The sequence below is a fragment of the Helianthus annuus genome, chromosome 7 (assembly GCF_002127325.2).
Source record: "Helianthus annuus cultivar XRQ/B chromosome 7, HanXRQr2.0-SUNRISE, whole genome shotgun sequence".
NCBI classification, from domain to species: Eukaryota; Viridiplantae; Streptophyta; class Magnoliopsida; order Asterales; family Asteraceae; genus Helianthus; species Helianthus annuus.
The window spans coordinates 142,176,243-142,191,660 of NC_035439.2; the positions used below are offsets into that span (position 1 = coordinate 142,176,243).

The window sequence follows — 15,418 nt, forward strand, 5'->3', positions numbered from 1 at the left end:
AAAGCTCCAGGACCCGACGGGATAACATTTTCACTCATAAAAAATTATTGGGAGGAGCTGAAACCAGGAATCATGGAGATGATGTTGCAGTTCTTTATTCACGGATCCGTACACCACACATGTAGTTCATCCTTTATAGCACTCATCCCCAAGGTAACCGACCCAATGACTTTTTCCGATTTCCGACCTATTTCGTTAGTGGGGGTGGTAAACAAGATAATATCTAAAGTTTTGGCAAATCGGTTGAAGAAAGTGATAAATAGTGTAGTCTCTAACTCCCAATCAGCCTTCATCTCTGGGAGAAATATAATAGACGGTCCATTAATAATAAACGAAATTGTGGGTTGGGCGAAGAAGGTCAAAAAAGAGATTTTTGTATTCAAGGCGGATATTGAAAAAGCATATGATTCGTTGAATTGGAAATTCTTGATTTCCATTTTAACGCATATGGGATTCCCACCAAAGTGGAAGAATTGGGTAATGGGAATTTTGTTTACCGGGAGAGGATCGATACTTATAAACGGGGCACCGACGGGTGAGTTCCAATATAAAAGAGGCCTTAGGCAAGGAGACCCGCTTTCACCATTTCTATTTATCATAGCTATGGAAGCTTTACACGTTATGATGACAAGGGCCAAAACTGAAGGTATATTTGCGGGGGTGAAATTATCGGGGGATACTCTAGTATTAACTCATTTATTGTTTGCGGACGATTCAATTTTTGTCGGCGAATGGGGGGAAAACAATATACTAAACCTGAAAAGAATTTTAAGATGCTTCTATCTTGTCTCCGGGCTGAAAATAAGTCTAAAAAAAAGCTTGCTTTTTGGAGTTGGTGTGGATGAGGAAGAGGTCAAAACGATGGCCGGAACTCTTGGTTTCAAGGCGGGAAGCTTCCCATTCACGTACTTGGGACTAAGAGTCGGTGCAAATATGAATCGCATCCATAATTGGAAAGAAGTTATCGACACTTTCAATAGAAGACTATCAAACTGGAAATCGAAACTACTATCCTTCGCTGGGCGTGTGGTTTTGATAAAAGCTGTCCTTGGCAGCCTCCCAAACTATTACTTTTCTGTGTATAAATGTCCGATTGCTGTTATAAAGGTATTAGAAGGTATACGTAGGAAATTCCTATGGGGTGGATGCAGTTCGAATAATAAGATGAGGTGGGTCAAGTGGGAGAAAATTGTTGCAGCCAAAAAATTCGGTGGACTTGGAGTAGGCAGCATTAGAGACCTCAATTTAGCTCTATTAGTTAAGTGGTGGTGGCGTCTAAAGATGGAGCCACACCACTTATGGGTGAAAGTAATAAAGGCCATTCACAAAAATAAGAGAATAATCGCTATGGTTCCGATTAGAAAAGATCAGGCTGGGATTTGGAAAACAATTGTTGAAACTAAGAAAGACTTGTCTAAAAGGGGTGTGAATATTGAAAGAAGTCTCATTAGCAAAATAGGCATGGGCGACAAAACTTTATTTTGGATCGATGTATGGTGTGAAGATATACCTTTAAAGGAGAAATTCCCTCTTGTGTATCAAATGGTAAAGAACAAACGAGCTAAAGTTCAGGAGTACTATACACAGATTAATGGAGGTGTCCTATGGAACTGGGAATGGTTAAGATTACCAAGTACTAATAGTGAAAGACAACAAACGGAAGACTTGATAGGTATTCTGAATCAAGTTAGGCTCTCGGAGAATAGCGACAATTGGATTTGGAATGGAGGAGGCAATCAAGAGTTTTCGGTAAAAGAAGTGAGAAGCACGCTGGATAGATCAATTAATTTAAACGAAATAGCGGACGATTTCTTCTGGAACAATTGGGCAGCACAAAAATGCAGCATGTTTGTGTGGAGGGCATTAAAAGGCAAGATCCCGACAGCCACGAAGTTAAGGGAAAGAGGCGTCCCAGTACCGAACAACATGTGCAAACTGTGTGATAGCGAGGAAGAAACACCTGATCACGTTCTCGTTAAATGTATAGTGGCGGAAAGAGTATGGGAACAGATCTGCAGATGGGTCAAAATGACAGCGGTTACTAAACCAAACACGTTAGGCGATGTCTTCAGCTCGCTAAATGATTGTAACTGGCCAAAGGTGAAGAAAAAAGTGGTACATGCAATTTTCCTGCTAACTGCCTGGGTTATTTGGAAAAACCGGAATGAGAAAATATTTAGAGCAAGAGAAGGAGAAGTTTACAGAATGATAGAAGAGATAAAGGAAGAATCATACTACTGGATGAAACAAAAATCAAAGGTGTGGCTGGAATCATGGGAGAAATGGCTCTACTTCTCTTGGTGAATGTAGTTTATAACTGTTTTATTTTTCTCCTCTGCATGTTCTCTTTTTTATTATGTCTGTACTGTACTATTGTATCATAGCACCTTGCTATGATTTATGTTTTGTTTGTGTTTGCTGAATAAAAGAAAGTCCCGTCTTGCTATTCAAAAAAAAAAAAAAAAATTATTTTGAAATGATCAAACTTATTTTCGTATGCTTTTAGGCAGTTACACAATTATTAAAAAGAAATGCTTGCCAATCGGTCTATTGGGCCTAACAAACAAGCCCAACACTATTGTAGGCTTACATCATAGTCCACCTCACTATTCTCTTTTTTTTTTAACGGCAAATTTGGATTACTTAATGTCCATCAACTGGAGTATCATTGTGCCACCAACAGAACCACTCGATCATATCCATCTCCACTAGGCAACAATGCTCATATATTGTGGGAATCGAACTCAGGATCTCATGATCGCAAAGCCTTATCCCACCCCTAAAATATCACTAGACTATGATCCCATTGAATATATCCCAATTCAATTGTACAACAAATACATTAAGAATGAAATTTGAACTTCATGACACCCTAAGTTGATAAATCTACAGATTCTATAATACCTTTAACCTATACTGGTTGAAGTGAATAATATTGCAAGGCATTTTGCTAAAAGTGTTTGTAAACAATAACATTATAATGCATGTGTTGAAGTGAATCTGACATAGATTCAAGTGCAACACAATACACACTAATCTCCCGACCATTCCAACGACATGAACAACCTTAAAAAAACAAAATCAATCATCAGAATCTGCTAATGTTCTAATCCCACTCCTCTGGAGAAATATCATCATTACTTTCTCTTGGTGGCCTAACAACAATAACCACACTTCCAAGACATTCCGTACATCCTTTCTCCTTCAATGTAGCTCCTCTCTCAAGCTTCAACTCATCTTCACTCGATATCAAAAAGAATCCATCGTCTTCGGTAACCTCGTTCCGCCCACGATCCGCCACCACCAATATCGACTCCTCCTTATACCTCCGATTCACCCTCCACGGCAAAGCCCGACCGTCCGAAAACGCCACCGCCACTCCCCCTTCCTTCACCCCCATTACCGGGGCCCACGCCGGCAACACCACCCATCTCTTCCACCCTTTATCCGCCTCCACAATGCCGAAACCCCCTTTACCCCGATACTCCCACGGCGCCTCCTCCACCCCTTTACTCTTATCCTCGGAACTACAAACCGGGAAGACCGCCACAGCTGTCGCCTCCGCGATCTCACCCAGGTTTAATCTCACCACCGGGACTTTAACTCCGTCGATTACACCCCCGCCTCTTCCTTGACCTTCTCCCTCGTTGATCTTTCCCTCCAATTCCTTTGTAATCCATTCTTTTGCTCGGTCTGAAACCGCCACAGACAAAGCCTTTTCCAATGCGGATAACCTCAACTCGGATTCCCGATACTCAAGTGCTTGTCTGTAGTACATAAACGCCAAACAGTCGGCAGGAAGTGTGTAATCGAAGCGCTCCCACCCACGATCACCTCGTCGACGAGGGTAATCCTATTAGAGAGAATATATCGGTTAGAATTATATAATTTAGATCTATCATAATTAAGACACTCCTATCAATAGTTTGATCAATTATACACAATACATTAGTTCCCCTATCTAGTTTCGGAGCCAGTGTTATTAGTAGCGAGCATAGCGCTCACTACAGCGTTTAACATGGCGATGCGATCGCGGGTCACAATCCGATTTTGGCGTTTTCATAGCGTGGAAATAGCGAGATTCATAGTTGTTAGTGGCGAATAGCGACAAATAGCGATAAGGTATCTATATGCTACATAGCGAATAGCGATACACTAGAAAAAAATTTTAAAAAAAAAATTATATGTATATTATATCAAAATACCCTAGTATATATGCTATTTTACATGTATATTTAACAAAAATCTAAAATCCAGCTATTTTATAGCTATATTTAATTGTTATTTATATTTAAAAAAAATAAATAAATTGGTGTTATTATCGCTATCTATCGCTACAACCCTAATAACGAGCCTAGACCTATATGCTACGTAGCACACTGTAGCGATCGCTACGCTCGCTATTGAAAGAAAGTGATAAGAGATCAAGATTCAAGAAACTGTAAATAGGTTAATATCCAGAATCAAAAGACGGAATCTTTAACATACGCACAGCAATCTCGAGAAAGATCAAACTACGAGCAAGCAACCTTAAATGAAGGAATGCAAGAGTATTAAAGACAGATTGATAGAGAAAGCAGATGGTCTTCAAACGGGTCAAATGAATCTCCAAATGGAGATGGGATTTAAGAAATTTTACAACAGGGACCGAAATGGTCACGAAAATTTTGAGGGTAATTTAGTCTTTTCACAATATTTAAACCGGGAAAATATAACGAGGAACGTTATTGAACGCAATCGACAAACACACGAACTTGATTGTTGCGTTTTTTTTCAAATGAGGGTTGTTCCTTCGTTTTGGTGTAAACCACATGGACGTAAATTGACATTTACTCAACATAAAATAACACCCACTATTTCATCGCTATAGTTATGTAGCATATAGGTAGGTAGCTTGTCGCTATCGTTTGTTCGCTGTTAACAACTATGATCTCAGCATCATTTTGTTCAAACTTATATTCGAGGGAAATCATAACAATGTCTACCATAACTAACAAATATATATAGGGGTATCTTTTTAGAATAGTAACCAAGCTTCAAAAGTGTTCCAATTAGGTAACTCAAGTTTCAAAAGTGTTCCAGGTCACTCAACGTTCATTCTTCATTAAAATTAAGGTTTTTTCATCCATTTCATAGGTAACCGTGGTGATGTGGATTTTTATTTCTTTTTTCTCTTTTATTTGATGCTAAGTTGCTAACGTCGAGGGATGACATGGATTGTAACTTGTTTTTTTAATTTTTAATGTAATTAAATGGTTTTTATTTTTAATAAATATAATTTCATATATTAAAATAATTCGACCCCAGCATCTTATGCTCCATTTTTTTCTTGACACGTGGAAAAAAAGACATGGCTCGATTTGAATGTTAAGTTATCTAATTGTGACAAAAACGACACCAGTGACCTATTTAGAACACTTTTAAAACTTGGTTACTATTCTCTGAATTTTTCCCATATATATAATTCGATTAGTTATCATTGTAATTATCTCGATCGTACTCCTATAAATAGTTAGATCAATAATACACAATACCAGATCGCCCTATCGAGTCCCTATGCATCATTTGTTTCAAACTCATTTTCAAATATCATTATATCAATAACAGTTGATCAATAATACACAATACCTTAATCGCCCTCGCGAGCTCCTGCGCATCACTCGGCTCAAACTTATTCTCCAACATATACTTGGCGACATCCGCCCGCTGATTATTCGTCAACAACCGAATCTCATACAACAACTCAGCACCACCCTTATCAAAAAACTCAAGTATCTCAGAATCCACATCCGACTGAACCAACGACTCGCGAACCTGAGCACCCACCACAAGTATATTCTGCTCAGCACCACTTATCCCAGTAATCTCTTCAAGTGTAGAGGGGTCAAACCCGTCTTGAATAAGCGGTGGTATGAGTGGAGCATACTCATACCAGACGCCAAGACGGTTAGTAAGAACATCGAGGCGGGCGGGGGTGTCGAGATTGCGGTATTTGGGTGGGATAGGGGATTGGGAGGGGGGTGGGCGAAAGGGTTGGTAGAGTTTTTGTAGTTGTTGTTGTTGTTGTGGGTTGGGTTTGGGTGGTGGGTTTGAGGAGGAGGGGATGATGATGGCGGAGGTGGTGGTGCGGTGGAGTTTGGTGGGTTTGTGGTGGGGGGTTAGGGTGGTGAGGGGTGGTGAGAGGAAGGGGGTGTGGAGGAAATGGGTGGTGGGTGGTGGTGGTGGGTTTAGAGTGTAAGAGAACATGATGGTGGTGGTGGGTTGTGGGTTATTGGATTGAATTGAATTGGGAGGTTGAAGAGAACGTTATCCTTTGGGTGGTTATTTTAGAGTATACCTGTCAACAGATATTTGATATTTCCACTGCATTTGGGACTTGGAAGTTAATGAGAATGGCAATATTGCCCATTACTTGATGCGAATCAATACCCGAACTCGGGTTTTTTCATACCCAGTTTGTACCCAGGTTTTCGTATTATCCGGACTCGTTGTGTACAACAGTTTTTTTTTTTTACTTTTACAGCTTGCATGAGACTTTTTTTGGGCAAATTTCAAGGCATACAATACGTATAAATAAAGTTTTTCATTATATTTCTATGTTTTATGCTAAAAATAATCGAAAAAACCTTATCTATACCCGAACCATACTAGACCAATACCCGAACCCTACCCGACCAATACTCGAACCCTACCCGGACCCAGAAATAGGGTATTCTAATACCCGGGTATTGAAAACCCGAACCCTACCCAAACTCGGGTACACAGGGTATAGTTTTTCTGGCCAATACACGGACTCAAACCCGCCCGAGTATAACCAATACCCGAAAAATCAAAACCCAATCATACATGTACCCAGGTATTAAAAAAAACTCGCTTTGTGCACCTCTATGACATTTTTTACATATTCTTTTATGACTAAATCTTAAACGAGCTTGAAAATGGCCAACTTAAAAAATAATTTGTTTTGAGTCTAGAGTTGTTAGATGCAGATAAAGTTATTCTATAAAAGTTTATAAAAATAAAAAAATGTACAATAACGCAATAAATTACAAAATAACACAATGTCGAATAAAAAAGACACAAATGAGACACAAAAAGGCACAATGACGCAAATATAGAAAAGATACGATTATAAATAGAAAAGACACAATGATGTAAACAAAAAGTCTAAAGTCTACAAGCTAAACATCTAAAAACAAAAACCTAAAATCTCATATCGTAGAGTTCGATGAGACTATTCCAATGCCGCTTAAATGAGGTCAATCGGAATCCGTTTGATATTCTTCTTATTTTTAGAAAACTTTGTATTTAACCCGTTACATGCCATGTGTGATTTGTGTAAACTTGTAAACTATATACGTTTTTTTCTCTAATTTTGACAATTTTTATTTGTTTCCTATGTTTAAGAAATATGTGAATTTTTTAGCCATTTACACGTTTAGTTAGGAAGTTAAGTTTTATATTGTGTAATCAATTTCAGTTTTCATAAATTTTGGTTCTAACATATGAATTTAAACTTAACCCATGATAAAGTGTTTGACACGTTTGCACCCCGAAAAATAATTTATGGGTCTGCCACTGCTTGCAAATGTTGAATTTTCTAATGGCCGGGCCCAACAAAGCAGCCTTAAATGTCACACAGGCATAAATGACATTTTTACGGTAATCATTAATCAACAATATTAATATCATACTTGAGTAACTAAACACTTTAAGATAGGAAAAATCCTACAAACATCCTCTATAAGATCATCTTAAGAGCACATTGAGCTCAAACGATTCGTTTCACTACCTACAAATATTATACAAATTTGTACAACGTTATATGTACACAACATGACATAATACAAAACAAAACATAATGTCACACCTCCCCGAAACCATTGGAATCAATCGCAACAACCTTCGAAACACCAAATCTCGCGCAATTTCCCCAGCTCTTAACCGGTAATCTCACACTTCCAACAAACTTGTCACCACTCTTGGTGCGAGCCATCGGTTGATCCTCCTCTATTTTCAAATCACTCGGCGGCATAAAACATTCCATCGAAAGACCTTTTATGTTAAAATCCACTTCCTCGATTGTCCAAACCTCCTCCATTTTCGTTTCTGAATCGCCTTCGGAGTCCTCACCAAATCTATACAACGAGACGGTTGTTTGACCACCGTGCGCAATGTTAACGCCATCGATGGTGCGGTAATCTTGGATTAGTGACTCCATGGTTGTCTCCCAAAAGATACTATCACTTCCAGGGGTTTTTATTCTGATTAAATGGGAGTCTTTAAGTTGGTGCAAAAGGCCTGTTCTTTGACTAAAATACCCCCAAATTGTGTGTTTCATTATTTGCACATTGTTAGTGCTTCTTACTTTTAGAGTTGAAAGCTCTGCTTCTAGCTTTAACACAAAGCAGTCTTCTCCCTTTATGGTCTTCTCTCCAATGCAGATTGAATTTGTAAATAAATTAGCTGTTGACTTTGGATCAAGACCCTGTCAAAGTCAAAATTTGACTTTAGTTAACAAAATTTTTTAATGTTTTTTATACAAGTGGCAGCTAAGACTTTTGAAATTTTGAATACGTGGGTGATCCACTTAAGATTATGGCTGGTCACTTTGGTTGATTGAGATGGGACCCACTTTGAGTTTACTTATGCTAAAATTATATATATAAAAAAAAAAAAAAAAAAAAAAAAAAACAGGCATTTTGACTACATTGACTTTTAGCCCACCCAAAAAATAAACATATCCAAAATCAACCGGTCAGAAAACGCCAAATAAGCTAAACCAACTAAGTTCGCTACGGTTAGAAAACGCAAAATAAGCTAAACCGGCTAAGTTTGCTAAAATTTAGCTGACTCAAAAAGCGTAAAGAGTACTATGTGTCCGTGAAAACAAACAATCAAATCAATACAAGTGTAAAGGTTGGCTAAACTGGTACCTGTAAGGCTCGACGAAGAGGTCTAGGAGGGCCTCTAGATGCATGGGAATGGTGCCATGGTGTCTGTCGCCACGCCACCTGCCCATCACTACCTGCGCTGATCTTGTAGCCGGAAACAACCAATTCTAAAGACCAGAGGTCTGGCTTTTTTTGCCATAACACAAACCCACCCATCTCACCGCCACCGTTTTTCACGCTCTTGGGCTTCAATGCTTTGCCAACACCACAGTTCAAGGTTATTTCGTCCCCGGCGTTGAACTCTGACGCCACCATCTTCACCTTCCCTACGGCGTACATGCTATCGACTGAATTCAAAGCGTTTTCTCCTCCGGCCGCTGCTATATATTGTTGTACGATGTATTTAGCCATTGAAGACTCCTATATAAATCAAATTTAGATTAATACTTGATCAACTTGATGAAAATATACCAAAATTATTGTACAATTATTAAAATCCCATAAAATCTTGTAACTTACTATATATCATTAATATATTACTCAAAGAAGTTACATAATTACAAAAAAAAAAAATATATCTAATCAAATCATATATGTTATTTCCTTCTTTTTTTATATAATAGAGAATTTTATATATGAAAGCGAGCTAGCTAGCAAGATATATATACAAAGATAATTAATTATATTAAATTTTAACCAATATATAAATTAATTACACAGATATTCACATGATTTTGGTTTTCCACCGTTTTAAACAAATGTAAAATGACTAAAATACCCTTAAGCAAGTATAATCACGAATCTGGACTTACAATATGGTGATCATGGATATTCGAATTAACAACGCCAGGGTGTGCAGAAGAGACCGGAAGAGGAACAAGAGGAGCACCAACGACTCCAAGCAATAGCTGAATTTCCGCATTGCGGCCACCAAAGTCCGAAAACGTGCGTTTTTGATCGGTGGAATGAGGTTTCATCCAAGACTTCATGGTCTGCCAAGAGGTGACATTGTGGTTGATCTTGACCTCATCAAAACCTTCCTCCGGTACCGGTACTTCGAGCACGGTTTCGAGCCCGTCTTCGTTGTCTAAGTTCGGGCACAAAGTCCTCATTGTTGTTGTTGTTAGATTAGACTTTAGGGATAGAGGATTGAAGAAGTGTGAGATGGTGAATGAAGTGTGTGTTGGGTTCTTTAAGGAAGATATAGAGGGAACGACCAACCGACCATGAGACATGAGTAACATGCCACCTCTTTCTGTTATGTCGTGTGCGCACGCCCACTCTTCTTCTCTCTATATTTATGTTTTTGTTATGCAATAATTCCATCTTTGAACATTTAATACTTCTTATTATTATAGTACTTGTTGTTAAATAGTTAACATGCATTATGATATATTTTTCTTTAAGTAAAGAATGATTAATTTTGTCATTATGAATAATAAATTGGCATTGTCTTTTTCATGCTTTTTGTTTAATTAAAAGAAAACTATTTACTTTAATTTTACTAATTGTGCTAACAACATTGATACTATATACTAGGTTGTTTATTTTTATCTTTATAGTTTAACTAAGAAATGTTATTCTATAAAAAAAAATTGTTTATTTTCAAAAAAAAAAAATCTCATTTCTCATTCCTTATCCTTGTAATTTTAAGGAAATAGTTAAATAATTGATATATTTAAATTTCCATTGTTTATTTTCTATATGGTGTGGTCATGACTCTCATGACCACCATGACACTCCACGTCAGTGCCATGTAACTCATATCTAATCCACCATCCAAAACCACTACCCTATGAGTGTGGTCATAATCCAAACCACTAGCCCTTTATTTATTTAAATTTATTTTTATTTAAAGAAAAAGGAAATAATTTGTTGAAAAATGGAAAGCAGAACCATGGTTGCCATGGTTTAATCCGTGCAAACCATGATGGATCAACCAAGGGGGTGGTGTAGCATTCCATTCATGTTCTTAGGTGGCAAATCATGTCTCAATCATGACCCCCACACCCTATAGCCTAAGGTTTAAGGAATCTGATGTAGCATTCTTTAACTCAAAACATTATTTGTTTCCGTTATAATTTAAAAGTATGATATATATACGAATCTTGGTGTGGATATTAACGAACAAACATAAACAAACACGAAGACGTTCAGTTTCTTAACCAACAATCACACGCACGTTCATTTTCTTAACGAACTAACACGGACAAAAACACATCATCCATTTAGTTATTCATGTTTGATCGTTTGCTCAATTAATACTAAACAAACACAATCATGTCCCGTTCTTGTTCATTCGATTCATTTACATACCTAGGTGTAATCTCTATTTGAGAGGGTCACATATTTATATAATCTTATAATGAAATGTCGGTGCATTGACAAAATTACTATATCTGCCCTCACTCAACCAACCAAATTACAAAACTGCCCTAATTCTCTTCTCTCTTCTATCTAAACCTAATCCAAGCTTCGGATTCCTCGCTTCGCACCAACAATGGTGGCAGGAAAGCAAGGAGAATTGATGGTTCATACATCACAGGATTTCATCAACAACGACCCAATCAAACAGTTGCAAACCAAGTACAAAGAGTTTGAGAATGGTTTCAAGGGTTGGCTCGCCAAACAATCTTTACCCGTTGAAGCCGCTATCGTCACCCTCACTAGCGCCGCCTAGGGTGCCGCCATCGGTGGTATCATGGGTACTCTCACCACCGACGTCGCCGCCTCCCTTAATCCACAGGCTATGGCCTCTTTCCAGCAAGCCCAGGTTAAATTTCAATTTTTATGTGTTTAGAATTTTGATATAAGAAAATCTTTGAATTGAATTGTGTACGTATGTGTATAATGATTCAACTATTTGAGCACATGCACATGTAAATGTTGTACATTTGGTTAGTATTCATCTCAGATTTAAGATAAAGAACTGAACAATCGGCGCCGAGAATTTCCCAACCATACACAGCCGTTCACTATCCACAGCCCTAACACCTTAGGTGTTTACCATATGATTGTTTATTAATTTGAGTTTCTATCTACTGAATGTCATGTTCCTACTAAATTATTACTTTTAGAATAGCTTATGAATATTATATCACTTAAAGTAAGTTAATATCCCCTAATTAATTGTGTATGGGTCTGATTTGGTTATATTTGTCTTTACTTTTGGCGTGTAGGATTGGTTATAGCATAATCTCAGATGTTGAGACAATGGGGCTCATAACCCGGGAGAGGTTTCTGATATATCCAACACAATTACCTTTAGGTAATGTGAACTTACTAGAATCCAGGTAAGGTAATGTATACGCCTGCATATTAAGCTTTGTACATGTTCAATGGACTTATATGCATACATGTTTGTATTGTTAGTCGTTGGATAACAGAAGTAAGTGGTTTACAAAATTGTGTTATTGTTCATTTTGAACCCAGTTTGCTACACATTGTTTGTTACACATACACATAAACAGCACCAAAATCAATCAACCTTTGGCATTGTAACTTGCTGCCGCAATTTACAAAGATGGAAGACATTTTGACTTGGAATAATATGTTTCGATTCGATGGTATTTAACTCAAGTTAGTTTGTGTTTAAACCAGCTGCAACGATTGACTGGTACGTTTTCTTTATCTTTTATTCGGTTCAACTTTTGATGTAAATTTTGATGCAACCACCTATCTACGTTTCGAGTTAGAATACGTTTTATGTAGAAATTGTTGAGCTAAAATAGAATCTGTTTTTATTCGATGGTATAAGTTCCCGTTACCCTATGTTTCAACGTAAGTTTAGTTCGGAATGAGTCGGGTACGCCGCCGCAACGCGCGGCGGGTATAAATACTAGTTTTTCTTAAAAATAAAACTTCCCTTACGTGTGATTTTTTAAAACATTTTCTTTTGTGTCCATATTACTTCTATGAATTCTATCAATGTTTAGAATCTCAAAATTTTAAATATTACATTTGAATAGGGGTGGGTGAGAAGACATTCGTATAATCTGGTCTTGTCTTATATGGTGGTTAATGGTGGTGCAACCGGCAATTAGTTTGGCGGTTTGCATGGGTTTAATAAGCCGATCCGATCCGTCATGTAGCCCACGTTCTCAGGATATTTTGTCGATTCAGGTAGGAAGGGGGTTTAAGCTACCGTCCAAAACTTCATGACCACATGAATCGCCTCTTCATATTTATGTTTATTCGTTCCAAAATTAGTGAATAAAATATCATCACCTCAATTATTTCAAATAAATGCCGAATATATCCCATAGAATTATAAGACCACCCGGGGCACTCCACGTAGGCTTCTGGTGTTCAAAACTATCCGTATCTGAAAATCCGATCGGAAATATCCGAAATCCGAATCCGAAATATCCAAAAAATCGGATATCCGAAATTTCGGATATCCGAATTTTTCGGATTCGGATAGTGATTTTCAAAATTTTCGGATATTTTCGGATATCCGATTCACTATCCGAATCCGTATCCGAAATTTTCGAATATCCGGTTTTGAACACCCCTACTTTTGTGGCTTCGAACCCACGCCAGAACACCGCCACCACTCTCAAGGGTAGGCAAGGCGGATTCGGTTAGCCAAGAGGGGTACTAGTGAACGGGTTAAGTTGTTTGAAATTACAACCTTTTTTTAGTAAGAACTCGAATGGACTCTCATTACATTACTTTATAATAGTGGACAATGATAATTAAGGGTAATGATAGTGTAAAAAGGGCCTAAAGTGTGAGAAGTGTATTATAACATTATATATAATACTATATAACACCATATAAACACCGTATAACAATATGTAACAGCATATAATACCATATAACACTATGTAACACTATATAACATTATATAACAAATATAACACTATACATCTATCATAGACATGCTATCAGACAACCTATACTGTTATATTTGTTATATAATGATATATAGTGTTACATAGTGTTATATGGTATTATATGGTGTTACATATTGTTATACGGTGTTTATATGGTGTTATAATACACTGCTCACACTTCTCACACTTTGAGCACTTTTTACAGGATCCTCTACCTGATAATTAATTCAATTATTTATATATATATATGGTAAATTAAGGTGTTGAAAAATGATTCGTCGTACTTGGTGGCTAAACATGTGCCTCAAGGGTTGAGTTTTTTCCCAAACTAGTGTGGGTGGAAAACTTATTTAGCAAAATGAGTGATTTGAAAAATATTTATCAAAATAGGTGTTTTTTAAAAACTCATTTTTCTCACTCTTAATCTTAATCTTAATCTTCTTTTTAAAAACATAAAAAAAGAGTTTCACAATAAATAACAAAAATATATATATATATATATATATATATATATATATATATATATTGTTGGATCGTGATAGTTTGGAAAAAAAAAATTTAACGTTTCTTTAATTTTGCTATGAACTCAAGGGTTTGTAGAATGAGTGATCTGATCCATCTTAAATTATATTAATTATTATATCTATATAATCTAGCATGTTATTTTAGTTATGTTGCATCACAATTTAGCATATCCGGTTGGTCTGCTGACACAATAATAACAATTTGATTTTTTAATAGATGTTTGATTACATTTTAGAACATTTTCCCTTTGAATTATTTGATACATCTCACCTTCTGGTTTTTTCTATTTTATTCGTTTTACATGCAATTGATAAAATACACCTTGAAGTTGGTTTATGAGAAACCAGTATGAGACCGAACTGAACCACCAGTTTGTAACAAGTTTGAGAACTCCTCCGTTGAATCCGGATTCAACCAAACCGAACCAGATAAAAACCAGTTTCAAACATACTTGACCCTTTCCTCCTTATAAACCAGTTTGAGCAAAAACCGATTCTGACTTTCTTTGACATAAACAGAATCAATATGAACCCAAAGACCAATTTATGCACCTTTACTTGAAGTGACTATTTTTTTATATTATTGAATTTAAATTGTCACCTCTAAATTAGAGGTGCACAAATCAGGCATTGGGCATACCCGGTTTCAGAATGAAACCGGTTCCTTGGTCAACAAAGTCAAAAACCAGGCATTTCAATACCCATGTCGGGTATGGAACAAGGTTTTGGAGAGGTATGATCAGGTATACCCGGGTTGAACCCTGCTTTAAATCATAGGGTATGGACCGAATATATACTCAACGAGTAGGATCAAGTATGGAACGTAATACCCGGGTTTTTTAACAACCCGTTTCTAGTTTTTCGGGTATGGTTTAATACTCATTTTTTGCACCTCTACCTCTAAATCTCTAATCAACAAAACACAATAATAAAAGCCCAAGAAGACCATCCAACAAACCCCCATGGGAGTGTAAGTTAAGGTCAAAGGGACAATGGGCTTGAAAAAGTAAGAAACCCACATGCTCCTTGACAAGCCCATGACCCATAAAAGATCCAAAAGGGGAAAAGCATACATGATCTCTTTATCCCAAGTTTATCTTCTTTAACAATATGTCATACACATCTTAACATGTTAAAGCCTCTAATGAACCACATGAATGCT

General features: G+C 37.0%; 2 protein-coding genes and 1 long non-coding RNA gene across 3 annotated transcripts; 1 reads left to right on the plus strand and 2 right to left on the minus strand.

Moving 5' to 3' along the window:
- Nucleotides 1-2,893: 2,893 nt before the first annotated feature.
- On the minus strand, nucleotides 2,894-6,368 carry LOC110868883 (rubisco accumulation factor 1.1, chloroplastic). The gene is made up of 2 exons (XM_022118149.2): nucleotides 5,629-6,368; nucleotides 2,894-3,853 (listed from the first exon to the last, which is right to left on the minus strand). The coding sequence occupies exons 1-2, from the start codon at nucleotides 6,244-6,246 to the stop codon at nucleotides 3,107-3,109; spliced, it is 1,365 nt and encodes a 454-aa protein (XP_021973841.1). The 5' UTR covers nucleotides 6,247-6,368; the 3' UTR covers nucleotides 2,894-3,106.
- Nucleotides 6,369-7,686: 1,318 nt separating this feature from the next.
- LOC110868882 lies at nucleotides 7,687-10,111 on the minus strand. The gene is made up of 3 exons (XM_022118148.2): nucleotides 9,707-10,111; nucleotides 8,937-9,314; nucleotides 7,687-8,488 (listed from the first exon to the last, which is right to left on the minus strand). The coding sequence occupies exons 1-3, from the start codon at nucleotides 10,004-10,006 to the stop codon at nucleotides 7,865-7,867; spliced, it is 1,302 nt and encodes a 433-aa protein (XP_021973840.2). The 5' UTR covers nucleotides 10,007-10,111; the 3' UTR covers nucleotides 7,687-7,864.
- Nucleotides 10,112-11,336: 1,225 nt separating this feature from the next.
- Nucleotides 11,337-12,335, plus strand: LOC110867406. Its single transcript, XR_002551579.2, has 2 exons — nucleotides 11,337-11,667; nucleotides 12,074-12,335. It is a non-coding gene; the product is annotated as an uncharacterized LOC110867406 (long non-coding RNA).
- Nucleotides 12,336-15,418: the final 3,083 nt, after the last annotated feature.